Source organism: Mirounga leonina, unplaced genomic scaffold (genome assembly GCF_011800145.1).
Source record: "Mirounga leonina isolate KUSES-001 unplaced genomic scaffold, KU_Mleo_1.0 Mir_82, whole genome shotgun sequence".
Classification (NCBI taxonomy): domain Eukaryota; kingdom Metazoa; phylum Chordata; class Mammalia; order Carnivora; family Phocidae; genus Mirounga; species Mirounga leonina.
Genome location: NW_023270825.1, coordinates 31,678,204 through 31,695,908, shown reverse-complemented (window position 1 = coordinate 31,695,908; position 17,705 = coordinate 31,678,204). Strand labels below are relative to the sequence as shown.

Sequence of the window (17,705 nt, the reverse complement as noted above, 5' to 3'; positions counted from 1 at the left end):
GCGGGCTCCTTTGCAATACATTTCCATCCCATCCCCTCTCCGCTGAGACTTCCGGCATCAACAGAGGGAGCCAAAGCCATAGGTCTAGCTCGAAGGAGGAGGAAAAAAAACAACCAGTGCCCCTCCTCCTCCCCAGCACCTGCATCCTATACAAAGGACAAACCTACAGGCAAAGTAAAACCACAAACCAAGTAAAACCAGCTTCACCATCCGTGTTTCTTGAAAAAAACGGGGTTTATTGATTTTTAAACTGCAAATAGTCGTTACAAAAAGTTTTTTTTCTTTTAAATAAATTCACACAAAGAAAGAGAAATAGAAAGCGACGGTAGTGACCAGCAAGAGGAATAATAATTACATTCATCTTAATGTGTGTGCCAGTTCTGTTTGCATTAACATTGGAAAACTCCAAACCTGGAATCCAGAACCTCAAATCTGCAATCGGAATGTCTTGAGATGGGCACGTGGAAGTCAAAGGGTTTCTTTTTTTTTTTTTTCCCTTTTAGAAGCCATACATAAAAGTTGTTTTCCTTCTGTACTGTCACAGAACTTTGACATACATTCTCAGTCCTAGCTGTGAAAAGGCCTAAAGAAGAAGAAACTCAATTTGCAGTCCAACACAAAGGGGGGAAATTTCTAAAATAAATAATCCAACAGTTTTTTGCATTTTTTTAAATTAATTTTTCATTTTTTTAAAATAAAATAACCAAAAAAAAGTGTAAAGTTACAAAAAATGTCGTTGAAGAATAATATATTAAAACTGTGGAAAAAAAAAGGAAAAAGACACGTCACAAAATTTTAAGATTAATATGAAGATCATAATTTAACATAAAAGAATATATTCTATGGATTTGTCATCCCGATAAATATGAACAAAATTAACAAAAAAAAGCATAGTTTTGGCAATAAATACGTTTTGATAAGTTAAATAAGCTTTTTTATATTGATGTGCAGTGACAAGCAAAATTTTTGCTCTCCAATTTCTGAAAGTTATATGAAGTTTAAAACCCAGGGAAAAAAGCATGGCGTGAGTGCTCTAAGGATAGACCTACGGTATTCTAGAGCAAAAACCATTAAAGCTACTTCTACAGGAAATCGTTTTACACAGATATTGTATGTGGAATGAATACCATTAACTGCTCACCCCTTACATGTTTTTTTAGCTTTTCTCTCATTTTTTTTTGTTATTTTTTTGTTTAAAGATGTCACATATGAACTGGGGAACTTTAGCACCAAAATCAAGTCTCTCATAGTCCATCTAGCTTCCCCATCCTCCCCACTTAAAAAAAAGAAAAGAAAAGAAAAAAAATTAAATCACAAAGTCCCACTTATGTCACAATCTTCATCCACTTTTTCAGTCTTCCTTCCTGTAGACCTACACGAACCCAGGCAAGATTAGTCAACAGAGGTTCAGGTCGGGAAGAAAAAGGTTTTGAATGTCAAGACAGGTTTCCCCAAAAACCCGAGTCTGGCAACAACTCTCCCAAGAGGGGTGTGGGGGTCGTGGGGAGAGGGAGGAGGAAGTGTGTGGGAGGCTGAAATAAGGGAAGGTGCAGTTGGGCCGCCAGTGGAGGGAGCTGCTGGTTTTGGGTCCCCTCCCCCTCCCCATGGGCAGAGGCTCCGGGAGGCCCACGGGTGCCCTCTGGCGCTGAAGAGGTAATGTAGTCACAGTGACAAAGTTAGATTACAAGGCACTAAATTGCTTCTGTAAACTGTTACTGCTTTTTCTTTTGTGATTTGGCACTTAAGGCTTAAGCCGGGGGGAAAAAGGCATCTACTGACAAATATGGGACTTGTCTGTTATGCGTGGTAAGTGGGCTATAAAATCGAGGAGAGGGGGGTTTCAAGCCAGAGGAAGCTACTGACAAATTGACTTGTCCTTATGTTGGGGGGGGGGGGGGTTGGGGGGGGGGGGGGGGGGGGGGGATTCCAAGGTTGGGGGGGAAAGGGGTTGAGCTTAACCTTGTTAATGCAGGGGCTGTCGGGAATCAGATGGGTAGGGAGATGAGGGTAAGGATGGGAGGGGGGGAGTAGGCAGGGGGTCCCTCCCTACCCTGGTTTAGTCATCTGAGATGGAAAGTCTGCTGAAAATGGGCAGGCGTCTTGAGTTGTCCAAGGTGGGGGAATCAGAGCCACTGTGGCTACTGCTGGAGCTGCTCAGATAGCCCTCCTGGTCCGAGAGCGAATCCTGAGGGCTGGGGGGAGAGTCAAACATGTGAGGGGACTCGGACATGGGCCGGAAGAGGAAGGTGGTTGGGGAGCCACCCCCAGGCAGCCCCATGCTAGGGGCAAAGAGGCTCGCCAGCTCCTGGCTGGAGAAGGCGAAGGGGTTATTGGTGCCATCTGGCAGGGTGGGTGAGCCCAGGAGGTCATCGGCGCTCAGGATGGGGGGTGGGGTGATGGACGTGGGGCTGTCCAGCAGCCCCGTGGCAGCGGCGGTGGCGGCGGCACTGGGAAACCCCGCAAAGCTAAAGCTATGCTGGAGGCGGGGACGGTCGGCGGAGAGGTCCCGGGCCCCGGCCAGGGCGCGGCGCTCCTCGGCGTTGTGGATGAAGTGGCAGCGGGGCCCGTATGGGCAAAAGCCGATGGTGTGGAAGGTGCGGCACAGCTCCGTCTTGTACTTGGGGTGACGGGTCAGACTTCGGAGCTCGTGGATGCCATGCGCGAACTGGCACTTGTCCCCGTACTTACAGGCGCCGTTCTCCTCGAAGGGCCGGCACAGCTCCGTCTTGTAGCGGCTGGAGTTGACCTGGCCGCTCCCCGGCTGCTTCTGGGTGGGCAGCAGCCGCTCGCCCCCTTCTGAGAAAGAGCGGTCTCGGAAACGGCTGTCGCGGGAGCTCAGAGTTGGGGCCGGCTCGCCCTTGAGGCTGCTGAGGAGCTGGTTCTGGTGGAACTTGGAGCTGGGCAGGGTGACCGAGTGCCTCCGGGGGAAGCCCCCACCGGCAGGGGTGCCCACCGCCTTCCTGTCCAGCAGGCAGCCCCCTGCACTGGGAGTACTGTAGTTGAGCATCTTGTTACCCTGGAGGGAAGGGAGGGAAGAGAGAGCGTGGTTAGTGACAAAGGCCATCCACCAGGGCCAAGAAAGGGACCGCTAAGGGCAGCCCCTCCACAAGCAGAAATGCCCCTTGTGTCTCTAAGGAACCATCTCTAACTCTGTCCTGGCAAGCCCCTCCCACTCTTCCCCCTACGACCAGTCACCTAGCTTTACTTTGGCCCCCTACAGAAGAAACCACAAAACCCCCACCGGTATGAAATTGTTATACATGCACCCTACTCCCTGCACACCCCTGGACTGGGCCCCCATATCCTGTCCCCAAAAGTACCTTGTTCATCCACAAAATCTAACTTCTTTACCTCCCAAATAGATTCCTCAGCTCAAAATATCTCACACAGCTCAAGACTTCTCCAGATTCCCCTTCCGCCTAACAAAACCAGGTAAACCTCAGGAGATTATGAGTACCTCCTTTTTAATCAGTCCCTCCTTCATTAACAACACACACACACAACCTGGCCTAAGACTCTCCACTTCCTCCTTCAGAAGTGTTCCCTTCCTTTGGCAACAGGTTTCCAGACTGCCTTTGCTTTATCTTGCTGAGGGGTGGGGGAGAGGAAGGGGGCAGGAGAAATCCTAGGTCAGGGGTGGGGGTCAGGGCCAGGAGAAGGAAGGATGGGATTCCTAAAAACAAAATGCATTGCCCCATGCTTGGGGAAGGGGTGCCTTCTACAATGACCTCCCCACCACTCTCAGCCTACCCCACCCCCTCCACTGGGAAGATGCCTTTGCTGTTAGTCTTCTGGCTGCAAGGGCAGGCTTGGATAAGAGCGCCAGTGTTTAATCTTTAACGCAAAGCTGCAGGTGGGAAGGAAAAGGAAGGCACCAAATCCCCCCACCCGCCTCCTAGTCAATAGTGGAGTTGTGGGGAGGGAAGCAGAGCCACCACAAACAGGTTTCTGTTCCAATGGGCCCCTGGTCACCTGCCCAATCTGTACCCAAGGTTTGGAAAGCCGGGGACCTGGGAGTTGGCTCCCAGCCCATGTGGGTGTCATTGTGCAAATTCTAAAGTTGGTCCCTTAGGATCAGCTGCAGGGGATCGGGAATCTGTAACAGCAACCACCCCACGGAGCGGATTACAGGAACCAAGTTGAGAGCCGGTTCCCAACAATAAGGTTCATTTAAAAAGTCCTGCGGGGGAGGGGGGCTGTGCAGAGGGCGAGAAAAAGAGAAATAGATCAAAGAGCGAGAAAGCCAGGGAGAGAAGGAAAAGTGCAGGAGAGCTCAGGGAGCCGCCAGGGCAACAGGAGTCTGGGAAGGCGCAAGGAGGGAAGGAAACTGAAATTCAAACTTTTTTTGATGTTGCTCTTCTGCTCCTCGGCCTCCTTGCACCCCAGCCCTGCAGCCCTGGGGCCCTGGAAGCTGGGCCAACTGGAGAAGCAAGCTGAGAAAAGAAAGCGACATGACCCGACGTGTTTAAAAGAAGGCAAAACACTTTAGCAATTAAAAGTAGCCTAGCAGCTCCCTGCTTTCAAAATGGGGAGAGGGGGCGAAAATAATTCAACATCCATTGGCTTTTGCTATGTACACCTAAACCGCACTCCTGGAACATTCGGTGTTTAAAACCTGTTTTTTTTCCACACCGGCTGGCAAGCTACACCACTTAAGGAGGCCCCATTAAATCCTTCCTCGCAGAGCCCCTTGAGCTCAGGCTGGCATTTTGTTGTCGAGTCCCCCCACCCCCTCGGAAAACAGGTAAGGGGGTCAACCCTAGTCCCATTTTCACCCCAATGTTTGCAGCACTGTAGGCTATCACAGAAGGAAGCCCCACTGCAAACCCGTTTTGCAACATCCTTTTGAATCACAACTCTTGGCCTTTTTCTCGCAGATTCCCAGCCCTTCCACATCAGAGGAGGAAATCTCCCAGCAAAGCGTCCTCCCGAGACTCAACTTCCCCAAGGGGCGCCCCTGCTGACCCCACAGGCTGGCGGTGTGGTTGGAGAGACTCGAACCCCTCCCGGCGGCGGCGAGACCCGGAGCGCGCACCGGGCAACCCTAGCAGATCAGCGAAACCGGGCTCAAGCAGCACATTAGGGACGACAGAACTACCGCAAAACTGCCCCAGTCCGCCAATGCCCCGCGTCCCCCGGGCAGCCCCGCCACTCAAACTTCGCCCCCCAAAACTCTGGTCTCCAAATTCCTATGCAGTCGCCGCGAGGACCTGTTGAAACTCAGGGTGGAGAGCGCCAAATTCCTTTAAACTGGGGGGGAAATGAGGCAGAAAAAAGACCCATATCGCCTCGCCTCCTCTCCTCCCTGCTTCCCAAGACCTGAACTTTTGGGGGTTCTTTCTTTAGGCAAAAAAGGAAAAAGGAAACTTTGAGAAGCAAACTCTCCGCCCCACTTTACCTTGCATAAAACTTCGCTCAAGTCGAAGATGGTGGCAGACACGAGGGTGGTGGTCATCCTGGGCGCTCGCACGGGGCAGGGACGGGGATCTGGTGTGTCGCGAAGGTCTCGGTGCGGGGAAGGCGCAGCCTCCGGCTCTCCGGTCTGGAGTCCCACACGCCTGCTCCCGGCGCCCCTCGCCTTTCTGACTCTCCTCGGCCGCAGCGCGCGAAGCCCAATTTATAAAGTTCAGATTTGGTGGGCCGGGGGAGGAGGAGCTTTAAACTTATTTAAATGAGGAAGAGGAGGGAAAAAAAGTTGATTGACACTGAAGTTGAATCAGCCATGCGGTCAAACTCGGAGGAAAAAAAAAGAAACTTTCAAAAGGAAGAAGGGGGAGGGGAAACGAGGAAAGAAGCCGAAGAAGAAGAAAAAAAACCAACTGGGAGCAGCGCACAACTTTTTTTTCTTAAAGAGGAAAAGTTTCGAGTCCGCGCGCTCGGCTACCCGGCGCTTGGGGCGCCTCTCTCTGGGGCCGAGCGGCGCGAGGGGGAGGGGCGCGCCCCCCCTTTGTCAGGCTGCGAGCGCGGCTCTGTGACATCATTCATTCCACCCTCTTCGGGGTTCTTGTTGTTGTGTTGTTGTTTTTTTGTCGGGCAGGAAGGCGGGCTCGACTTTCTCTTTTTGCAAGCGGGAGCAGAAGCCCGTCCTTAGCGCCCGGGCTGCGGTTTCCATCTTGAGCAGATCTCCCCTGAAACTTCTCCAAGTGCCCCCCACAACTTAACTCTTTTCCCGAGTTCTCGTCCTCGTTCGGCTGCCTTCCGCAACCGGGCAGGGCCAAGAGATCGGGAATTTGGGACGCACAAAGCATTCAGGTCTAGGGGTTTCGGGTTTTTGTTTTGTTTTGTTTTTTTTTTTCAGCAGGACGTGGCGGACGTAGAGTGGTGGGGAAACTCCAGCGAGACTTTTTCTCCGGGGAGGACCCGGCCCGGCGGGGCGAGCGCAGCACGATTTCGCGCGCCGCACGCGCCTACACTCTCCTGCGCTTTGCAGCCGGACGGCGGGGGGGGCGCGAAAAAGACCACCGCCCGGGCCGATTGCTTGTTCGTTTAACAGGCCTGGGAGTGGGATTTATTTCACGCGTCCCACCTTAAAGTTTTTCATAAAGAAAACCCGAACCCTCATGAATGCCCTTTCCAGTCCGCCCCCCCACCAATTAAAAAAAAAATCATTAACGCACAACTTTCCACGCGCGCTCTGAACTAGGGGGCACACACACATACACACACACACACACACACCCCTAGACGCTTGAACAATGAAAAAAAAGTTACTTTGGCAAGAATGAAGGTAAAGAAATGGGGGAGGCGACACTTTTAACTTATTGTTGCTTCTCCCCCGCCCCCACGGGAACGGAACATATGGCTTGTCACGCTGCGCTGTTTGGGCGGGATGGGGGAGAAGGGTACGGGACCCTCGAAACCGAAAGCACCCCCCAACAGATTACTTCTTTTAAGAGTGTTATATATTTACTGTTAGGTTCGGATGCCTCGCCATCCACCCAAATAAAAAGTTGTTAACGTGTCGCCCACGGCCCCCCGGGTGCTGGAGCGAAGACCCAGGCGGAAATCGCGGGGCTGTTTCTTTCCTATTTCCCCGCGTGCCTGGCCGCCTCCTCGGCCCTCGCACGTTTCTTCCCAGCACTCGAGGCCGCCGGGTCTGTTATGAAACCCCGAGCGCTGAGTGGCTAAGAGCGGGTTCCATTGCGATGTAATTAGGTCACCCCATTATGAGCACGTTTCTTTGGAAAGGACAGGGCGGGCGGAGCAGAGCGCTCCAGTCGCGCTCTCACCACCACCACCCACCCACCCACCCACACACACACGCATTTTTATTACATTTCTGATGTATTCGTCAACCTCCGAGCAGACCCAGGGAAAACTTCCAAATCACAACGAAAGGAACCGGTTGTTTTTCATCTTTGCGAAACACACAACTTTTGCTGCAGCCACGAATCTACGTGATCTCAGCCCGGTCTGCTTTTATTTGGCCCCTCAGACTTAAAATGATGGCCCCCGTTTTTAACCCGGCGGCTGCCCCTTGCCTTTCCTTCTGCTGCCGTCCAGCCTCCTGTTGCTTCCCTCCCCCCTGCTCCCATTTTTCAGCTTTTCTTGAAATCTGGCAAGCGCCAGAAAGGGAAATAACTTCCATCCACCTTAATTTAAATCATACAAGTGTAGGTTTCTTTCTTAAAGGGGTGTCTGCTCGCTCCTTTCCCCAGCTCCAAGAAGGGGGGGGGGCTCGTGCAGTTTCTTGGTGATGAGGTAATGAGTTCCAGATTTCAGGACAGAGCAGGCTGCGCGTTAAAACCACAAGGTTAGTCTGCGTCCTGATGTGAAGCTATTTCTTTTTCTCTCCCTCCCCCTCCACCACCAAAAAAGGCCCATTGGTCTTTAACTCTGGAGGGTTCGCGAAGCTCTGCTGGGGAGACGGAGGTGGGGTGGAGAAGCGAGGGAGAAGGGGCCCCCGAGCGGGTGGGGCCGCCTTCTCGGCCCCAGGCCCGGCCCGCACCCGCTGTCCCCCCGCGGCTGCAGGACCGGCCAGAAGTACCGTCACGCGGCCCCGGCGCCGCAGGCTAGCTAAAAAGGTTTTTTTTCTTTTTTTCTTTTTCCCCCCCCCCCCCCCAAAGAGAATGCCGATTCCTCGAATTTCCTCCGCTTTTCCAACTCCCGGCCGCCGCTCCCCTCCCCCGCTCCCGGGGCGCGGGCTCCGCGGGGCGGCGGCCTGGCCCGCTCGCTCCGGAGTTGTTTACCGGCCCCGCCGACCCACCGAGTTTGTTCCAGCTCTGAGAGCCTGTCTCTATAATTAAACTCTTTTTTAATTGTCGGGTTGAAACGTCATTTCAGGGACTTTCCAAGGGTGAGGGAGCCGGGCGGAGGGAGCGAGCCTCCTTAACCCTTCGCTGACCCGGCGGGCCGGGGAGCCGCGTCCAGCCGGGCCGAGGAGGGCTGGGAGTCCGGGGGCCCGAGCCGGCGCGCCTCGGCCGGACGTCTCTGCAGGTGCCCGAAGGCGGCGGGGATGGCCTCGAGCCCCGACCGCGGCAGGAAGCCGGGCAAGAGCCGTGCGCCGCCCTCCCCGCCTCCTTCGCCAAGCGGTCGGCGCTCGGGTTCCTAACTCGCGCCGGGTCGGGAGAAGCCGCCCCTTCACCTGCGCTGCCGCTTCCGACCGGGCGGCGATCGGCCGGGTCCCCCGTCCAAGGCCCGACTTCGGCCCTCGCTGCTCCCTTGGAGCCGAAACCCTCTCGAGGAGGGGCTAACCAGGTATTTTTGGCTTGGGGGTGTTAGGTTTTGTTCAAGGAGGAAAGTGAAAGTCCTCGGAATTAAGGAAGCGCGACGGACATATTCATGAGCCAATCTGGACCGTGGGCGCACCTCGCAGCAGGTGAGAGAGTGGGGCGCCGGGCCCCTAGTCGGCGCGGCCTTGATCACCGTCACCAGCACCCTCCAAGGCACCCCTCCCTGGGATCCCCTCCTGGCCCTGGTTGCAACACAGGACCCGCCATCCCAGAGCCCTTTGGCTTCAGGTCATTTGCATAAACCCCCAAATTCTTCGGATTGGGTCTCGCCCTGCCCCCCACCCCCCAAATTCTTCTACCTGAGACCCTGGACAGCTGCAAGGTGTCTGGATTAGAGAGAGAGGGAGGTAGGGCCAAGTGCGGTCTGAGAGTTACCTGGCTTAGAGTTTACCTGCAGTGCCCGTGGAATGCATATTCCTCTGCTTGGACCCGGGCCCAGTGAATCAGATGCTTTGAGGTGGGGTCAGGAATCTGCATTTTTAGTAATTTCCTGCTAGTGACTCAGATGTGAGGGGTTTGGGAATCAGTGGTCCAAGACTTTGAAGTTGGGCCATCTGGATCCAAATCTTGGCTCTGCCGTTTTCAAGACCCTGACCAAAGCCTCTGTTTTCTCATCTCTAGAATATGGATAATAATACTGCCTAAAACTGGCGGATAAAGTGCTTAGTTTCAAGCCCAGCAGAAACCTTTTATCTGCCTAGCCATTGTATGTAAACTAAACCATTCTTGGGGGCCTTATTACACCACAAAGCACCTTTGGGGGAGTATTCACTTTGCAAAAGGATTCTTCGGTATAAACATCCATGAAATGGTCAGCTGACCACTGCTTCACCTCCTCCTTTCTTGCCTGGGCCTGCCTAGGGACACAAGAAAGCTGATGAGTTTTGAGCCACCTAAACTTTGATGGGAAGCCCAATTCTGCGAGTCACCAGTTGCACAACCTCGAGCAGGTCCCTTAGCCTCTGGGATGGTGGGGAAGGTTAAACTCTTCCAGCCAGTGCTTAGCTCAGACAGCCCCTTGCCCTGCAGTCACTCCAAACTGCTCTCGCAGTTGCTGGTGGTTGCTGCACACCCCTCCCTGGGGCTTTGCTCAAGAGGTTCCTCTGCTGGGATTTCAGGCAGCTCCCTGAGCAGGCAAACCGCCTCTCTCCCCGCCCTGCCACTGCGGCCTACAGCGCTCCAGCCTTCGGCTGCATTTTCTGGGGATTATCTGTTTATTCCCACTGGACTAGAAACTCCTTGAGGATGAGGGCAGCTCTATTACCTGGGCCTCAGGAGTAGGTCCTGAGTAGGTACACGATACATGATACATTTTTTCAGTCACTACTGACCCTTGCCATTGAAACCACTCGGACATGTTGGTTACCCTACATTTGGCATTGGGAGTAGAAGGATCACAGAGGTTCCAGCAGTGGCAGAAAGGGAGGGCTTGGGCTCTGCCACGAGGGGAGATGGCAGTCTTAGCCCTGGGAGGCTCAGAAGGCCAGAGCTGGTCATTCAGGGAGGCTGGGCCTCCGCAGCTTGCCCAGGGCATGTTCTGTGCAGCTGTTAAGGGGTGACAGAGTCTAATGGAATGAGCACTGGTCTAGGAGTCAGGACTCTGGATTCTAGAGCTCCTTTGCTTCTAGTGCAGTAGGTCATTCTCTACTCTGGGCTTCCCTGTTCTGCATTGTAGATGGAGAGCGTTGGGCTGGACAGGTGGTGCTCTACCATCACCCTGAGCAGAATTATCTGGGGAGCTTTTAAAACTGTACAGATGCCCTGTCCCACCCCATCCCACCCCACCTCCAAAAATTCCACTTCAGTTGGTCTGGGGTGAGGCCCAGCATCTGTATCTTCAAAGGTCCCCAGATGATTCTATTATGAAGCCAGAAACACCGGATTTGTTTATTTTAGAGCAGTAGTTCTCAACCAGGCATGATTTCACCCCCCAGTAAACATTTGGCAGTGTCTAGATACACTTTTGGTTGTCACTGTTGGGGGAAGGAAGGTCAATGCTATTGGCATCTAGAAAGTAGAGTTCAGATAGCCTGCTAAACAACCACACAGCAGCCCCCACAACAAAATGTATCTGGCCCAAAATGTGAATAGTACCCAAACTGGGAAACCCAGTTGTAGAGGTTCTTTCCAACTCCAAGATTCCTGTGTACTTACTTAGGCTCTATCCCCACTCTCCCTCAAACCCCTCTCCTTAGGGCAGCCCAGTGATCTTTTTCAAAACCTAGATCTGATCTATTGTTACACTTGCCTAAAACCCTTGGCTGCCCATCCTTTTAGAATAAAACCATAGCCTCAGTCCAGCAGAATCTGACTCTCTTACTGTTCCAGCCCGGCCTTTCATACCCCTCCCACCCCATCACCACCTCTCCCACCCCCCAGGGCATTCCCTGTGCTCTAGTCAGTTTCAGATGAAAATGAACAATACTTCCTTCTGCCCCAGGGCCTTGGCACTTGCTATTTCTTCTATCTGAATTGACCTTCCTTTGGCCCAAGTAAGTTGTAAATCATTCTTTAGAATCCAGCTCCAGCATCACTTCCTCAACCATTCTTGGAGTCCCCCTCCCCTCAACAAGGCAAGGTATCTATCTTCTCTCTTATGTCCTCATGGCATGTTCATTTCCTTCAGAGTAGTTGTTTCAGTTTATGAGTATATATTCGTTCCTGGAACCTTTTTTTTACTTTTTAATTTAATACAGAAAAATTGAGGTGTACAGACTTTTAACATCAATAGATTGATGTAACCACCACCATGATCAGGAAACCGAACAGCTCATTACTCCCAAAATATCTCTCATGCTACCCCCTTGTAGTCATGCCCTTCCCCATCCTTTAGTCTGCTACCACTGATCTGTTCTCTATACTGTCATTTCCTCTTTCCCAGAAGGCCATATAAGTAGAATCGCATAGTATGTATGATTTCACACAACATAATGCCTTCCAGATTTATCCGTGTTGCCCCATGTATCAGTAGTTCATTCCATTTCATTGAAGACTACTGTTTCACTATATGGGTACACCATTGTTTATCCATTCATCTGTTGAAGGACATTGGATTATTTTCAGTTTGGGGCCATTATGAATAGAGCTGCAGTAAACATTTGTGTACAGATTTTTGTGTGAACACCGTGCCTGTTTCTCTAGGGTAAGTAAGTAGGAGTGGGACTGCTGGGCCAAATGGTAAGTGTATGTGGAAGTTTATAAGCAATTGCCAAACTGTTTCCCAGAGTGCATCCCACATCATGCATCTCCAACAGCAATATGTGAGAGTTTCTGATTGCTCTACATCACTTAACCTCACCAACACTTAAAATTGTCAGTATTTTTTATTTTAGTCATTCCAATAGGTTGCATAGTGGTATTAATTTGCCTTTCATTCATGACTAATGATGTTAAACATCTTTCATGTGCTTATTTGCCATCCGTATGTCCTCTTTGGTAAAGTATCTGTTCAAGTCTTTTGCCCATTTTTTAACTGGGTCATTTGTTTTCTTACTGTTGAGTTTTGAGAGTTCTTTATATAATCTGGCTCCAGTTGCTTTGTGGGATATGTAATTTGCAAATATTTTCTTCAGTCTGCACCTTATCTTTTCATTCTCTGAAAGAAAATATCTTTCAGAGAGCAGAAGTTTTTCATTTTGATGTTTAGTTTTTCAGTTTTATCTTTTGTGGATGATGCTTTTAGTGGCCCATCCAAGACTCTTTGCCTGACCCTATGTCATTAAGATTCCATCTTCTTCTAAAGTTCAATAGTTTTATGTTTTACACTTAGATCTATGATCTATTTGGAGTTAGTTTTTATATACGATGGGAAATTTAGATTGAGGTTTGCTTTTTTGCCTATGTGTGTCCAATCCCAGCACTGTTTATTAAAAGACTATCATTTCTCCATTGAATTGTTCGTGCCTGTCCAAAAATCAGTTTGCCATAGTTATATGGGTCTCTTGATTCTGTTCCTTTGATCTGTGTGTTCACTCCTTTGCCAATGTTACACTGTCTTGATTATTGTAGCTTTATGTTAAGTCCTAAAATCAGGTGGTGTAATTCCTCCAACTTTATTCTTATTTTTCAAAACTGTTTTACCTATTCTAGTTACTTTGCCTTTTCATATAAATTTCAGAATCAGGGGCACCTGGGTGGCTCAGTCGGTTAAGTGTCTGCCTTCAGCTCAGGTCATGATCCCAGGATTCCAGGATCGAGCCCCGCATCGGGCTCCCCACTCAGCAGGGAGTCTGCTTCTCTCTCTCCCTCTGCCTGCCACTCTGCCTACTTGTGTTCTCTCTCTCTCTGTCAAATAAATAAATAAAATCTTTAAAAAAAAAATCAGAATCAGCTTGTCTGTATCTACAAAAAAATATCATACTGGGAATTTTATTAGAATTGCATTACATCTACAGATCAATTCAGGAAAAATGACATCTTTGCTGTATAAAGTCTTCTAATCCACATAGATGGTATGTCTATTTATTGAGGTCTTTGATTCCTTTAATTGGTGTTCTGTAGTTTTTAGCATATAAATCCTATACATGTTTTGTTAGATTTATACTTACTATTTCCCCATTTGGAGGAACTATTATAATATTTCTCTTAATTTCAGTTTCTAATTTTTCATTACTAGCTTATAGGAATACAGTTTTGTGTGTACTGGCCTTGTATCCTTTGATCTTACAAAAGTCACTTCAGTTGTAAGCTTTTTTTTTTTTTAATATTTTTATTTATTTATTTGAGAGAGAATGAGAGAGAGAGAGAGCATGAGAGGGGGGAGGGTCAGAGGGAGAAGCAGACTCCCTGCCGAGCAGGGAGCCGGATGTGGGACTCGATCCCAGGACTCCAGGATCATGACCTGAGCCGAAGGCAGTTCCTTAATCAACTGAGCCACCCAGGCGTCCCCAGTTGTAAGCTTTTTTTTGTAGATTCCTTCGGTTTTGTTTTTTGTGTGTGTGTTTTTGTTGTTGGTTTGGGTTTTTGTTTTTTTTTTTTTTGAGAGACAAAGAGACCAAGAGCATGCACGTGAGCAGGGGCTGGGGCAGAGGGGAGGGAGAGAGAGCATCTCAAGCAGGCTCCACACCCAGCACAGAGCTCGATCTCATGATCGGAAATCAAGAGTCGGACACCCAACCGACTGAGTCACCCAGGCACCCCTGTGTGTTTGTTTGTTTTTAACATAGACAATTATGTTATCCACAAAAGGGAACAGCTTAATTTCTTCCTTTCCAATCTCACGCATTCCATTTCTTCTTCTTGCCGTATTGCCCCGTCTAGGACTTACGGTATACAATATTGGATAGGCATAGTGAGAGTGGACACCCTCACCTGATCCCAATCTTAGGGGAAAGCATTCAGTCTTTTCCTATTAAGGACAACATTAGTAGCAAGGGTTTTTTTTATAGTCATTTACCTTTTTGACATCCTCCTTCCCACGAGGACGTATGCTCTGTCTGTTCTCAACTCAACCCGCGGTGCCTGGAACAGAACCTAGCACACAGTAGGCTCTCAGTCAGTGGTTCTCTACGTTAGTGACTTAGCCAGCCGTAACCGCTGCCCTCATGACGGACAGCGGAGGGGCCTGCCTGAACATTCAGACACTGTGAAGAATAATCTTACAATAAATACCCGAGTGGATCCAACGAGGCATTAGCCCCATCGCGTTGACTATTTGAAGCTGGAGCCCATCTGCAGATCAGCTTTCTAGCAAGCCATGCTGTGTGGAAGGCGTAGTCGTCAATGAGGAGTAGGTGACTGCAGGACCATGATTATCTCAGATTGAGAGCATTCCATTCCCAAAGAGAATTTAAACAAAAAGCTCTCGGTTCTGAGAAACAGGGGCTTTCAGGGGAAAGAGTCACACTGCTCTGAAATCTTAGGCCCTCAGACGGGTGGGGTTGTTTCGCTAAATTTATTTCAGCCGCTTATAGAAACACAAGGAGGGGGAGGAGGTGGCTGCTTGCACACCAGCCCTGGCTCTGGAGTATTAATATCTGCCGGGTCAGGCTTTTATTTGGGTTTTGTTTCACCTTTGGAGGGCGGGGAAGCAGGCAGGCCGGCAGCAAGCAGGAATATCTCGCAGCTGCCCAGCTTCCTCCCTGTGCCTTCCCCAGCAGGCCAAACCCAGCCCCCTCCCACCGCACCTTAGCGGGGCTCTCTACCCATGGAACACCAAGCTGTCTCATCCAGGCACCTGTGACCTCTGCTCTTCTCCCATTCCCAGAAGGGGTCTGAGCCCTCCAAGAGAGTGAGAGATTGAACCTGGTCGTTTGCTTTCTGGCACGAAGTGTGGGTACCTTTGTCCCTGGCCCCATCAGCACACCCTGCCCAATCCCACACACCCCACACCATCCTCAGTGGCTCTACTGTTTGAATTTGCGGAGTTCTTGGATATGAAACCCAGGCCTTTTTAATCCTGTCTTCCTTCTCCTCAGCCTCCCCCAAGCACCGAACACACATTTTCCTCTGCCTGATACCTGAACGGTCTCTCGTGTCACACACACACCCCATACGTAGAAAAGGGGGTTAAATGAAACCACTATGTTGCTTCCTAAAAGCCTGTTCTTGTGCTGAATTTGGAATGCTTTATGGAACACAGGTTAATCACCTCCCACAGATGTGGGAGAAACTGAGGCACAGGAAGGGGAGGTGAGCTCTGTGTCCACCGACTGGCTCTCAGAGGTACCCACTGAACCCGAAAGGACCAGAGAAAGATGGGGCCCTGGGTCGCGGAACTTGCTTGTTACGCAGCTCGCTCTCTGAGGACAGAAAGAGGAGACACACACAAGGAAGCTAAAAAATCTGCTGGGTTTATGACTCAAATAATTACATGAGAATATGGAGAAGTACCGCACACAGTCTCGTTCCTTGGCAAACTCCTGCTTCCCGGGTCACCAGGGAGGACGTGGAAAGGAGCATGGTCCTCTCCACTCCCCAGCCCCCAGGTAGAAGGACTGAACGGGGACTGGTGGGAGGGAGAGTGGCCTGGGGCAGGAGGCCCGGAGAGGCCTGACATGAAGATTCTCCAGGGGATTCTTGCTCCTAACTGGGGTGGTTGCTTCAGAGAGAATAAAGGCCGCAGACATACTGTGCTCACAAGTAAACTAAGTTTCTCTTTTGTCCTAGCCCCAGCCAGTTTGCTTTGGAATTATCCTCCAGCCCTCTCCCCCAGTGCCCAGCCCAGAAAGGGACCAACCCCACCCTGGGGAGCTGTTCCTTTGAGAAGCAGGACCCACCTCCCCAGCCAGAGCCGGCATCAGACAACTCTTGGAGGCTCATCACATAGGCAGCCAGAGAGAGGATGGATTTCTGCCACAGCCCTGTGACTTCTTCCGAGCTGAATTTCTCCCGCCTACTGCACCCTCCGCCCTGCGGGGGCTACGGGCCCCCCAAACCAGGGCCTGCCCTCGTCTGACCAAAGGCAACCAGATCTGCTGCAGCTGTTCAGGGAGAGAACAAGCTCTCCCAGAGACCGTGGAAGTGGCTAGAGAAAGATTCCTGCCAGCCTGGGGGTGTAAATATTTATACAACGTGGTATGTGGGAAGAGGGAAGGCGGAGGGAGGTGGCAGGAACGAGGTGCACTGAGGCCGCAGGGTGTAAGAAGCCTGCTGTTCGGGCTCAGGTGGGAAGGGTGAGAGGCCGCTAGGATCCTACCGCCCCCCCAGATTCCTACATCAAAGAGGCCTGTCTTGGGCGCCTGGGTGGCTCAGTTGGTTAAGCGACTGCCTTCGGCTCAGGTCGTGATCCTGGAGTCCCAGGATCGAGTCCCGCATCGGGCTCCCTGCTCGGCAGGGAGTCTGCTTCTCCCTCTGACCCTCCCCCCTCTCATGTGCTCTCTCTCATTCTCTCTCTCTCAAATAAATAAATAAAATCTTTAAAAAAAAAAAAAAAAAAGAGGCCTGTCTTTGCCCCCAGCCTTCCTGCCAGAGTTGAGAGGAGAACTTAGAAGAAAGTTCACCATCGTTCCTCTAAGTCCCCTAAATGTTCCTCTGGACTAGGATAGGCCTCTCTGCAGGGAAGGAGGCTCTGCCTTCAACCAGAGACATGGCAGGTCCTCAGGGCCCACGAGTGAGGACTTTTGGACTCCTGGGGCTTCTGGTTCTAGAGTCTGAAAGGATGCTGGACCCCAAGAGTTAGACTCTAGGGCTGAAGGCTTAGAAAACAGAAGCAAAATATAAAATGAGCAAAGATCTTTCTCCAGCTTCTATATAATCAACGCTATTTTTCTAAAGTAGCAGGAACGTTGGACATTGATGAAGATGATGAGGAACGGAGGGGACCTGGCAGGTGAGCAAGGCGTGGCGAAGGCGAGGGAGCCCTTGGTGGCACTTGCAGGGCAGCACGCAGCCACCATCACCACGGGGCCCAGGAGAAGACCGAGCGGCCTGATGGACACCCAGCTGGTGCTCTTGGGCCCCGGCAGCCCGGGATGCAGCGCAGCCCCGGGTGCGCATCGACCCAGCTGCTCCTCATCTAGGCCCACCCAGAGCTCAGCCAGGCCCCAGTGGCACCGACGTCCCAGGGTGGGAGGCAGGCATGGGTCGGGGGGTGGGGAGGGTGGGGGACGGCCAGATGGACTCCAGTCGATCTGCCTCAGACAGCTGGGGAGCAGAGCCAGGACGCGCCTCTCCCCCCGCCCCCGTCACTTCACACAGGAGGGGCACGGCTGCGACTTCTAGGGTTTCTCTGCCACTGCACCCTTCAAGAAGTGCCACCTGCTTCTATCAGTATGGGGCTGACCCTCAGGGCCTCCCACAGGTGGGCTCTGTGTTGCTCCTCTCCTCAGTGGCCAGCCGCCTTTAAGACACCTTGAAATGATCAGCCCCCACTTGCATTCTCTTTGTGCCCTAAAAACACCCGCTGGCTGGGCTGGGGGTGTTGGGAGGGAAGGGCCTCCTGCCGGGAAACCGCCTTGGGTCTTCAGCCAGAGAGCGACTCTCAGAGGACACCCAGACTCCCCCAGGAGGCAGCCCCCTAGGCTGCAAGTCGTC

At 51.4% G+C, this 17,705-nt stretch overlaps 1 protein-coding gene and 1 long non-coding RNA gene across 4 annotated transcripts; one reads left to right on the top strand and one right to left on the bottom strand.

The window, feature by feature from the left end:
• Positions 1-480: 480 nt before the first annotated feature.
• Positions 481-5,932, bottom strand: ZFP36L1 (ZFP36 ring finger protein like 1). Of its 2 annotated transcripts, XM_034993153.1 has the most exons (3): positions 5,399-5,820; positions 4,341-4,433; positions 481-3,016 (listed from the first exon to the last, which is right to left on the bottom strand). In XM_034993153.1, the coding sequence occupies exons 1-3, from the start codon at positions 5,453-5,455 to the stop codon at positions 2,057-2,059; spliced, it is 1,110 nt and encodes a 369-aa protein (XP_034849044.1). In that variant the 5' UTR covers positions 5,456-5,820; the 3' UTR covers positions 481-2,056. The 2 variants fall into 2 exon arrangements, with proteins under 2 accessions (XP_034849044.1, XP_034849045.1); XM_034993154.1 differs by lacking the exon at positions 4,341-4,433 and having other exon boundaries at positions 5,399-5,932.
• A 1,768-nt stretch (positions 5,933-7,700) lies between these two features.
• Positions 7,701-16,476, top strand: LOC118002588. Of its 2 annotated transcripts, none has more exons than XR_004677070.1 (3): positions 7,701-7,753; positions 8,067-8,818; positions 15,840-16,476. It is a non-coding gene; the product is annotated as an uncharacterized LOC118002588 (long non-coding RNA). The 2 variants fall into 2 exon arrangements; XR_004677071.1 differs by having other exon boundaries at positions 7,734-7,753; positions 8,067-8,697.
• Positions 16,477-17,705: the final 1,229 nt, after the last annotated feature.

Excerpts from the sequence above, each read along its gene's own strand:
- ZFP36L1 (XM_034993153.1), bottom strand. The coding sequence starts at position 5,455 with ATGACCACCACCCTCGTGTCTGCCACCATCTTCGACTTGAGCGAAGTT. Across the intron at positions 4,434-5,398 it reads TGAGCGAAGTTTTATGCAAG|CTTGCTTCTCCAGTTGGCCC; the intron begins GTAAAGTGGGGC and ends TTCTTTTCTCAG. Across the intron at positions 3,017-4,340 it reads GAAGAGCAACATCAAAAAAA|GGTAACAAGATGCTCAACTA; the intron begins GTTTGAATTTCA and ends CCTTCCCTCCAG.